Source organism: Tarenaya hassleriana, unplaced genomic scaffold, assembly GCF_000463585.1.
Source record: "Tarenaya hassleriana unplaced genomic scaffold, ASM46358v1 Cleome565, whole genome shotgun sequence".
NCBI classification, from domain to species: domain Eukaryota; kingdom Viridiplantae; phylum Streptophyta; class Magnoliopsida; order Brassicales; family Cleomaceae; genus Tarenaya; species Tarenaya hassleriana.
In genome coordinates, this window is record NW_010968226.1 from 12,026 (window position 1) to 23,557 (window position 11,532).

Here is an 11,532-nt window from a genome sequence, read left to right on the forward strand (position 1 = left end):
TCTTGGGTTAAGTTGTCAAGTTTGACTTGAGACTTAATGGTACAAATGAGACAAGTATGCAATGATATTCGATATCATAGTCTCATAAAAGATCTAAGAGTCATATTGGATATGATTGACATTAGATGTCTACCTAAATAGCATAAGGATAGGTGTAACAATTTGTTCTTGTGTGAAATACGGATCTTAGTCCCTCCTAAACCTATTAGAATTCTAATCTCATTAGGTTTCCTAGATGTAATAGAATTCTAATCTCATTAGGATTCCTATACATAATAGGATTCCTAATCCCATTAGGATTCCTATTCCAATTAGGAATCTCAATCCAATTAGGATTCCTAATCGGGATAATTCAGCACACGTACTTGTCCATCCCTGTTGTGTGTGACCCTGTAGGCTCATCCGGAATAGCAGTAAAACGCGGAATCTCCATTCCGGTAATACAAGTCATAGGCGGTCTCTAGCAAGACACTATGACTACCTATCTCGAATAGAGTTTTTTTTGTGATCATACGAAAGCCAGTGATGATTCCGACTGATGATCCTTTTGTATCGCGATATCATATGTCGAACATAAGGCATGGACAAGCCACCTTATCTGATTCGACTGCTTTCTCGTTCACTGAGTTTGACTGTCTGAAATAGACGACGTTCGTCTATAGTGCGGCCACACATTTCTACAGTCTTGCTCACACGAGGGGCCCAACGATATCTCTCTCTTTTACGAGAGGTACAAATCCCGTCTTGACTATCTACAATCCAGTACATGATTCGTTTCGTACCTGATACACACCTTTATAGTCCTCCTGTTACGCAGGACGTTTGACGTAATCAAAGCACGCAACTCCTCATGTTGGATTCTGTAGATATCTCAGGTCTTAGGATCCAATCATGGAATCGTCGTATGAGATTCAAGTCATGACGCTAGTCCATGTGACAATCTCATGCGGGTCAGTCCAGTATTCCGTTCTGCAACGAATACCTATGATTGTGATCGTATCCAATACCTATGATCATCTATGTGATGATCAATCACACATCATACTAGTCTTATTATGTCGTTATTCCCATAATGACACAAGACTAGGGAGTTTAGTATCATTCATAATGATACATGGATTTCATAACAGATCTAGCGTGCAGGAACATGTAATGAACAAGATACTCTCATAAAAAAACATATAGAAAGTATCAATACATCGAATGTATCTGAACAAAGCTCATAATCAGTACATCATAGAGCACTAAACCAACACAAGCAAAATCAATCAAAGAAGGGTTGTTTCTCAATCAATCCCAATATGCCTTCGACATCCTCCGCTGAGCAAATATGGAAGCCTGTAACCCGTGCCTCACTCCCCCTGACACAAAGTCCAAGTTTGCTACCAGAATCGGAAAACCAATTGAGGATCCAACACTCTATCGCAGTCTCGTTGGGGCTTACAGTATCTCACATTCACCAGACCCGATATCGTGTATGTTGTCCAACAAGTCTGCCTCTTCATGCTTGATCCTCGAGAGCCTCACTTCCTCGCACTCAAACGAATACTCTGGTATGTCCAAGGCATAGTTTCACATGGACTCCGACATCGCGTATAATACTATACCAATCACCGATGACGAGCCTTATTGCTTATTCCGACGCCGACTGGGCTGGCTGTCCAGACACACGGCGGTCTACCTCTAGGTGTTGTATCTTCTTGGGAGACAATATGGTCTCTTGGTCGTTGAAATGGCAACATACGGCATCACGTTCTAGCGCCGAAGCCGAGTACCGTGCTGTAGTCAATGCCGTTGCCAAATCTTGTTGGCTTCGCAATTTATTGCTCGAACTACATTGCCCACTAACGAGTTTGACGGTGGTCTTTTGTGATAATGTCAGCATGGTCTACATGTCCGCCAACCCGGTACAACACCAACGCACGAAACACATTGAGATATATATCCACTTCGTCCGTGAGAAGGTCCCACTAGGCCAGATTCGTGTTCTTCACGTTCCCTCATCCTCACAATATGCTGACATGTTCACCAAAGGCTTATCTTCTGCCCTATTTCTCGAGTTCCGATCCAGCCTGAGCGTCCGAGAACCTCCCGCTCCGACTGCGAGGGATAGCAGATATTATGGAATGATAGCTTATGCAATTATGTTTGTATTGCCTTAAATATGTTCCTTACCATAGTACTCTGATTATATATATAGTATCAATGTGAATGGAAACTTAAAGGAGAAATATATCAAATTACATTAAGTTTACTATTGCTCTTTTCTAATGGTAGGAATCCTTCCTACCCTTATTTTACCTGCGTACAGGGATATCTATCACTCTTGTAAACAATGTTTTTATTTTAATAGAATTAAAATCTTTATAAAAAAATTAAGATTTTGAGATATGATGGACGAACAATAATGGATACAATAGTATTATGTCAAATATTGTGTATCTGATTTATTTTCATTCTATCTATATTTTCTTTTTACTTCGTTTCTTAATTTTTCTATAAATATGTATTTCATTTTCATTATAATGTAACAAGAAGAGAAAGAGATGTAGTATTTGTTTTATTTGATTTCTGAATTTTATTTTTTAATTCGTACAATATTTCAACTTTGAGATAAATTATGAGACGACAATGTTATTCATGGGAGGTATGGAAAAGTCGTCGGCTACAAATATTAGTCAACAACTTGGGATACACTTGGGAACATTTCCTGTACTAAACTTCGGTTTTCCGCTCAGTCCATGAAAACTTACAAAACTTGACTACAAAGCCTCTATTGGAAAAAGGTTGAGAAGAACCTCAGTTGTTGAACAACCCAATTCCTATCATATGCTGCGAAGATTTGGCACCTCAATGGTACGCTTCTGTTACAAAGATCATCTGCCGGAGACAAATTGATTAGGAGGGGTTCGTCCATTGGATATAAGGTGCCGTAATTCGTCAATTTGATGAGTAATCACAAATCACCTCTTCTTTGACTGTGAGAATAGCTCTAGGGTATGCAAATATTTTGTTAGAAGGTGAATCAACCAACTGAATATGCCTCTTGATAGAGATTTGCTCATCAAGCTAATACTACAAATCCTTGATCCGAGAAGAGGATCGACGAAGAAGAGAGAAGAGTCAGCTATAGTTGTCACACACCTCACCACGGTCGCAAAAAATTACAACGAGAGTGCTAGAGTATAAAATAGAGCGCTAGAGTATATATAATCAATATCAACATCATCTTAATCCTAAATTTATTTGAGATGAACCCTATGAAGTCTTCGTTTTCACTAAATTAAATCTGTTAAGAGTTCGAAATTGAAAATATTAGAGTATTCAGTGTATTTTTCTTTAAATTTAATTTTTTTTCTATTTTTATAACATCTTAAATTTAACATATGATTCTTCCTAATTTAACATATGATTCTTCCTTGTATGAATAAATGGTTCGTTTTTAAATTAAGAATTAAGAGTTGCAGTATAATTCAATAAATTAAAATTTATGGTAGTGGGCCGTATCGGTTATTGAGCCATATGGGCTAAAAATTTTACTCTAATCTAATCCCAATAATTGTACGGTCCAATAAACCATATTTCAAACGGATAGATTTACGTCGCTTCGTGACACATTGACACCATCATTGACGTTGCACAAATATGCATTTTTTGATGATTAAATCTGTGAGTTAACTTTTAAGCAAAAATCTAATAAAAATACACAGTGTATGTCCAAAAAATAAATAAATTTTCAAATTTACAAATAAATAAAAGAAAGTTTTAATTAAATACGTTTAAAATGTAGAAATGCTTAAAATATGACAAGAAAGTGTAACGAAGTGCTACAGAATAATTTTCATTGTGATATATACAATATATTGGATCCGAATTGGAAATTACTCAAGTGTAATTGACCACTTGATCTTAACAACACTTCCATAATTCTGGATATTTAAACATTTCAATAAATCTTTACGCAGAATATATATATATATATATATATATATATATATATATATAATATGCTTGACAAGAAAGGATATGGTAGCTACGGGATCCGGAAAGTATCAAGAAATCTGATTTTTATCAAAAATGTTTTATATTAAGATCTGAAATTCAATCAAGATTTTAGGTTCGAAATTTGGATTTTCGAAAAAAAAATCGAATATGAGGGTACAAACAAAAACGTGATTTAATTTTTTAAATGTTTAATAAATTTAAAGACAATTTACAATTTTTTTTAAAATAAATTCGTAATTGTAAAATTTTCAGAAAAAAGAAATATGATTTCATATTTTTTAATTGATATAAATGATATTTATATAATTTTAACTATTCACATTTGATTTTAAATTTATATAATCCAAATCTGAATCTGATTTTCCCGCTCTATATCGATTTACAAATTAAAAGTCAAATTTAAAATAATGTAAATAATTATTTAGAAATTATAAAATCATGTAGTTTTCTGGGATCCAATTCTCAGAGGCGGCTTGACTACAAAATGTCAGAACAGTTCCGTCGACACGTAGGTTAATATATTTATACATATTAAACAAATAGCATATGGACCATTGGCGGCTTGAACCACTAGTCATTCATATCACGTGTCGAAGTAGATAAACCATGTATACAATGACAGATAAGATAAGATAAGATTATATGTATATATAAATACCCAATGAGGCACATTCCATTTTCACAAATCCAAAGTGATCGGCGACAGTAAAGTTGATAGCTATGGCGACCAAATCTCTTTCCATCTACGCGGTGTTCTTCGTTCTCTTCCTCGTGCTCCTTGGTAAGGAAAATCATTAATTTAATTTTGAATCGTGAAAATCTATATTGCAATCACAATATTTTGGCAAATCTATCAGCAACCGCAGCCTTCAAATGCTCGTGTATGGTGAATTTTTTTAAAATAAACGTTTTCGAAAGACTATTTTGGTAAGTAAAATAAATTTGAGTGGCGTTTTATATATAACATTTTAGGAGGTTTTATGGTTGGAGGCTTGAAATTGATGGTATTAATTTTTTTTATTGTATTTGAAAAAACGCGATATAAATTTATGAATATCCTAACTGAATCTAATATAAAATCTGAATAGAAATGATTTTTTCAAAAAACTAATATTAATCAAATATTAATAGATATATTATATTTTTTAGAATATTATGAAATATATCGTATCTTCAAGCCCATGTATCATAATATTTTATAATATTCTCCAAGTTAGATATGATTTTTTTCTAAAAACTAATATGAATCAAATGTTATGAGATATACTAGATTTTTTAGAATATTATGTTATATATCAGATCTTCGAAACCATATCTCATAATATTTCATAACATTTTTCAAGATCTCATATAACCAACATCTAACCGGGTATAATATAACAATGAAATCAAAATGTTAATTAGACCAAACCAAACACAAACCGAAAATTGATCAATGTCTACCCTACCAGCAACGTATTTAATTGATCACTTTGTGTTTGTGCTACAGTTCCAAGCATAGAAGCCGGAGACGAATGTTTGAAAGAATATGGTGGCGACGTTGGGCCCTCATTCTGTTTCCCAGAGATTTTCCCGAGCTTTTGTTACCAACGCTGCCGCAGTGACAAACTTGCGTTAGGCGGTAGATGCGTTTGGCGAGACGATGATAGCGTTATATGCTTATGCGACTACTGCAGTGATGAACCAAGCCTTGGGATTAAACCGAAAGCAAACGCTGCTTAGTAACAATTTACTATAACGCCGTCTGCGAGGCAGATAATAAGACTTCGATGTTCCGACAATAAATATGCAGTTTAGGAATATGACCTTGGCTGCCCTTTACTACGGTTTTATGTTTTAAATGTAACGTAACGCATGGTTTGTGCGATTTTGTGTTTCGTGTAACAAAAAAAAAATAATTAAGGCATGTACAATTTTTTTTGGGAAAATTTCAAAAAATAACTCTATACTTTTCTGGTAATTTAAATTATATACTTTTTTATCATATTAAACCTTCTATTTATAATGTCTAACAATAAAAAAACTATGTTTTAAAAAATCGACAAATAAACCCCTACACGCAAAATTAACTATTCAAATCTGACAAAAAAGATGATGTGCCAACATTTTTATTTTAATCATCCGCCACATCTATCATGTAAGATTAAATGATATTTAATAAAATAAATAATAAAAATATTAAAGAATATAATAGAACTATTAATAATAAAAAATAAAAAAATAATAAAACACATATATACATATATGTATATATGTACGTATGTATATTTATGTACATATCTCTGTATACATGTATATATATGCAGATGTATACAAATATATGTTGTATATACGTTTATGTATGTATGTTTATATATATATGTATATGTATACATATGTAGTTTTATTTCTTTATTTCGTTAATTTTTTTAGTATTATTATCATGATTTTTTATATTTTTATATTTATTTTTATTATTGAATATCATTAAATCCTATTAAATCCTATGTATCAGATGATATGTAAAAAGATTAGGATAAAAATGTTGAGTTGACTAGTCAACTTTCCGCCTAGGAGTTTCAGTTTTTAAAAAATATATATATTTTATTGTTAGATATTATAAATATAGAGTTTAATAGGATAAAAAAACTAGTTTAAATTGTGATAAGGTAAAAGTATAGAGTTTTTTTTTGGAAATTTTCTTTTTTTTTTCTTTCTAAAGTGATGATTTTAATATCCAAGTGAATTCCGGACTAACTAGGGTTCTCCCAGTTATGCAAAATTTTGGATTTGAAATTTATTCTGAATTCGTTCTTAAATTTGAGTAGTTGATTGATTTAAAATTGGACTCTATTGTAGATGTATTGCGTTCACATTTGAATTTTGAAAATTTTCAATTATATATATATATATATACGAATTAGGGGTCGATACGGTCGAGTATCCGGATCTAAACCCAAACCCGACGATTTATATATTTTAAAATTTGAACTTCAACACGAGCTTCTGGATACCCGAATCATATTACGCTCATAGATTTAATGATTGTTTTCTCATGATTTGGATATCCGCAAGACCCGAAAATATTAACTTGAAATTGATTCCGAATTTTGAATTGTAGGCCTGTTGGTCGTGTTATTTTATACATCACATACCGTTTATATTATTTTTTTCAATTTGATACTAAATCTTTTGAACTTAATAACTTTCAAAATACATAACCAAATAATTCAACTCTAATGGATAATTTTGATATCTACGAATATACATAAAAATGTGCAATTCTTATGACTGCTTAGAAAGTTATGAACGAAAAAATATTATTATATCAATATAACTTTAAAAACCGATATTAAGATAATCACTACAAACAAACGGTATGTTGGGGATAATAAGGGAAAATAACTTTGTAGATGAAAAAATTGATGAATGCAACAAATGAACACAAAGTTGTGGGGAGTCTCAAATAATGGGTCAAAACGTTTCAAAAGAGTATATTGATACGTGTGTACCGAATCTAGAATTTATAGCCTCATTCACAACTCACCGCAAGGATACGGATCGTCGTAATACGGGGTCGAACGCTAGGACCGGATGCTAAATCTAAATCCTAATCGAAACCAAATCAAAGCAAACAAGTGGAAGTGATGGTGGAAATATGTGGAATCAATGGTAACTAAGATAAAAAAAAAAGCAAATAAAAATGAATATAGCTATCAATCAACAATGACCATGGGTGTCGGGACCGTATTCGCGTGTATGCGTATTTACTAAACATGCGAGAATAACGATTATGACTTGTATTCGTGAATACACAAGCAACAAGAATAGAGAATTCACCGCTCGATCTACCAACTCACTACCTATAGAGTAACTCGTCAATTTCTCGATCTATTCAAGTTAAACCTAGATGTATGAAAAACACTATCATCAATTCTAAATTGATTAAACCATATCTCTATGTGAATAATATGATTCATTCATCGATTTCGATCCGAAACTAAGCCCATATCTCTATATGATTCAGAATCTAAGGCTATTGATGAAGTGATTAGCAAACACCAATAGAAAAGAAAGCACAAATCGATAAACCGAAACAAACATAATGTCAAAATCCAAGTTAGGGTTCAAACATAGTATTTTCCGGGATGTGTGCGAGTGAGGACAAAACACGCTAAAAGGTCTCGTGTTGGTGTGTGGGGACAACTTTGATATTCTGTAACGGTCTCAGATCGTTACGAATGGTATTAGAGCCTGGTTCTCTCCAGTACAATGTGGTTCGAGGACGAACAAGGCGGAAGGTGGTGGGCCTGTGACAGCCCAGGACACCGTAGGAGGGCGGGGAGTGGTCAACGGTGCGAGAGGCATGAACAAGGAGCGGCTCCTGACGAGTTTCTGGGTAGGGGGTACAGGGATGAATCGAACGCACCAGAATGAGAGGGATCTGAGGGTTGTGTAGGTATGGGACTACACAGTAATAGATAACTTAAAGAATTGATTGAGCTACTCATATAGCAACAAGATGCATCTACCTTTTCGGTTAATCAGCTCGAGAGAACTCCAAAGTTAAGCGTGCTTGCTTTGGAGTAGTCTTAGGATGGGTGACCTCCTGGGAAGTATTTTTCGGGATGTGTGCGAGTGAGGACAAAGCATGTTAAAAGGTCCCGGTTGGTGTGTGGGACATCTTTGATATTCAGCTCGAATCGTTACACAAACGAATACCTAACCTATAGTCATAGATCTACTCACGGTTCGTAGAAAACAATAGAAGAAGAGAGAAAAAGAGATGAAAGAAGGGATATAAAAGCTCATATCGATGTCTAGTCTTCACGATCAAATCCTTCTTCTTCTTTCTGAAATCCCCGTGAACTCCTATTCTTTTCTCACCAAAAGCATTCCAAAGTCTGTCTCTAAGTATTCTCCCTTGTTCTAGGATGTGCCTTGTGACAACCCAGATTTCAAAAAAAAAAAAGGACCGGACGGACCAATAAATCCGGACCAGACGGACCGAGGACCAGACCGTCCAGACCGGACAGACCAGGCAGTCTAGACCAGATGGACCAGACTGTCGGCAGTGATGTTGCGAGATTTTTCGTCCGAATCTGGCTGAAAGCGACCGATACCCACCAATCTTCGACAAAAATCCCGATTTTTCAACCCAAGGGACCTTGAGACGCAATTATACGGGTCTGGGTCCGGATTTTCGTCACAAATTGCCCAAAATCCGAGTTTTCCTTAATCATTCTCTCTCTCTCTAACTTTAACCCCGAAATTCTCTGCCAAATCCGAAGGATTCGCACCCAATTCGGCTTCAACAAACCAAGAGGAGCATCACCAAGCCTCCTATCTGTCACCCATAACAAGAGATTAACCCGAGGTGAGTGAATTCGAGTTTAATTCGGATGTCTATTGACATGAGATTTTGGGTTTTTGTGTGTTTCGTGCGAAATTGGTGCTTGATTTGTGTTAAACATGAGATCTTATGAGTTTTAATGTATTACCTATAGTGAATCGTGCATGTTTGAGTGTTTTTGATGAAATCCGAGAACTAGAACGTCCGGTCTGAGGTCAGACCATCTGGTCTAGGACTGCGGGAGAAAACGCGAAGTCCAAAGGTTGAAGACGAAGTCCAGACCGTCCGTTCTGGACAAGCCAGACCGTTGGGTCTGCACAAGCCAGAATGTCTGGTCTGAATTGATTAGACTGATCGGCCTGAACGAGAATCAGTCCGCAAAAAAAAAAAAGTAACGGAACGCTAAAAATAAACTAGGCGAGGGAGTGAAAAACTAGACTAATCGGGCCTAATATTACCCCGACTCAATATAGTGAAAAATGAAAAATAAACCGAAAATACGGGTCAGACCGGACCCCATGTAGTCTGAACCCAAAATGGATAACAGGTAAGCCTAAAAATCACGGAATGAACCGAACTGGTTATCCGGACGGACCAGGACCAAATAGGTCAAACCGGAGGTACAATTCGGTAATTTAACTGAAAAGACTCAAAAAAATATATAAATGAATAAAAGGAGAATTAAAAGACTAGCAAGCGTAAATGCATGTATAGTAAATAACCATATAAATGCGTGTGACTGGGATAGCTGGCATGGCGTTAACGTTAATTCGAAAGGGTTCGGATTAATGTTTAGTGTTGATTGTAGAAACGGACGTTTGTGAATGATTTCACGATGTTTGCGAGATTGCGTCCCATCCATGGGCCATCCGATCCGGGTCGGATGTCACCCATATGGGATATGATTGTGAATGTGGCGATGATATAATCGCGCCAACGTCCGAACGATAGGACGGTTATGGGCACCCCGCTGATTTGCGTGACGAAAAAAATACGGTTTTTGGTAACCGCGCAACATTTCCATTAGCGAAAGAGCGGATTCCGGGATATGATTATCCCGAGAATGAGGCATTACACATACCTGAGATTCGGGTAGATTGGGGTTCCCGAGGAGGTGGTACGAACTTACTTTTCCAGGTTCGGGCACGAACCTGAGAAGTATTTCCGCGGTGGATGGTCGGTGAGGGGGAGTTGCAGCGATTGGCTCTGCTGATGCGTCGCGAACTAGGTTCAGATTTATGTAGTTTTAATTTCTTAGACACGACTTGCGCAAGCATACGGGTCATCTATGGTACCTAGGGTCGAACTCTGGGGACTCGTCGAGAATCACCGGTGTAATAACCCGTAAATTCGACTTTCAAACCAAATTTTAGGAAAACATATATGAGCCATAAAAATGTCCATAAAATATTAAGTTAGACCCTAACCAAGTTGACCCGAAGGATTGGACCGAAACGAGCGAGAAAAACGGACGAAAACGGCCCAGAACGTCCGGTCTGACAAGCAGACCGTCCGTTCCAGACCAAGCGGAACGTCCGTTCCGCTTGTGCAGACCGTCCGTTCCGGCGGTCTTGGCCAGGTCACGCGCCGCCTCCCTTTCTGCTGAGTCACCGCCGCAATTTCGGCCTCCCTCCGGCGTGTGCCACCTCCTGCTTCTTCTGGGACGCGAGAACTGCCCTAGGTCCGCCCATTCCGTCGTTCTTCGCCTCTCACTTCGCCCTCTCACTCCCCCACAAACTCTCTCAAAAGTCCGAAACTTCAACCTTCGATTGGAGTCCCGATTTCGGTCGAAATCAACAAATAACCACAGCAATCAACCCTACAGAACATCCCCAACGAAACCCCGAGCTCGAATTTGAGCTAAGTGAGTGTTTCGGATTATGCCCAAAAATGATAATCAAATTGAAAATGGAGATTTGATTGCTTTGAGTGGAAATTGCATGAAATTGGTGTTAGATTTGGATTCCTGATGTTCTAGGGATCATTTTTATGTATAACTTGTTGAGTTTGGTGCAAAAATTGGAAACCCGAAGTTCCTGGTGCGCCTAGACCGAACGTTCCAGGCATGGACCGTCCGTTCTAGGGTTCGCAGGGTTTCGGGGGAAGAAGACGAGTCCAGACCGTCCGCTCTGGACATGGACCGTCCGTTCTGTACCCAGAACGTCCGTTCCACCTTTCGCGGAACGTCCGTTCCA

General features: G+C 36.8%; 1 protein-coding gene across 1 annotated transcript; it reads left to right on the forward strand.

Annotated features, from left to right (window-relative positions):
- The first annotated feature begins 4,677 nt into the window (after positions 1-4,677).
- On the forward strand, positions 4,678-5,946 carry LOC104798701 (defensin-like protein 4). The gene is made up of 2 exons (XM_010520878.2): positions 4,678-4,786; positions 5,495-5,946. Exons 1-2 carry the CDS (start codon positions 4,726-4,728, stop codon positions 5,725-5,727), a joined length of 294 nt encoding a protein of 97 aa, XP_010519180.1. The 5' UTR covers positions 4,678-4,725; the 3' UTR covers positions 5,728-5,946.
- Positions 5,947-11,532: the final 5,586 nt, after the last annotated feature.

Bases quoted from the DNA above. Each gene is read 5' to 3' on its own strand.
- LOC104798701 (XM_010520878.2), top strand. From the start codon at position 4,726: ATGGCGACCAAATCTCTTTCCATCTACGCGGTGTTCTTCGTTCTCTTC. The intron at 4,787-5,494 runs GTAAGGAAAATC...TTTGTGCTACAG, and splicing joins TCTCTTCCTCGTGCTCCTTG to TTCCAAGCATAGAAGCCGGA.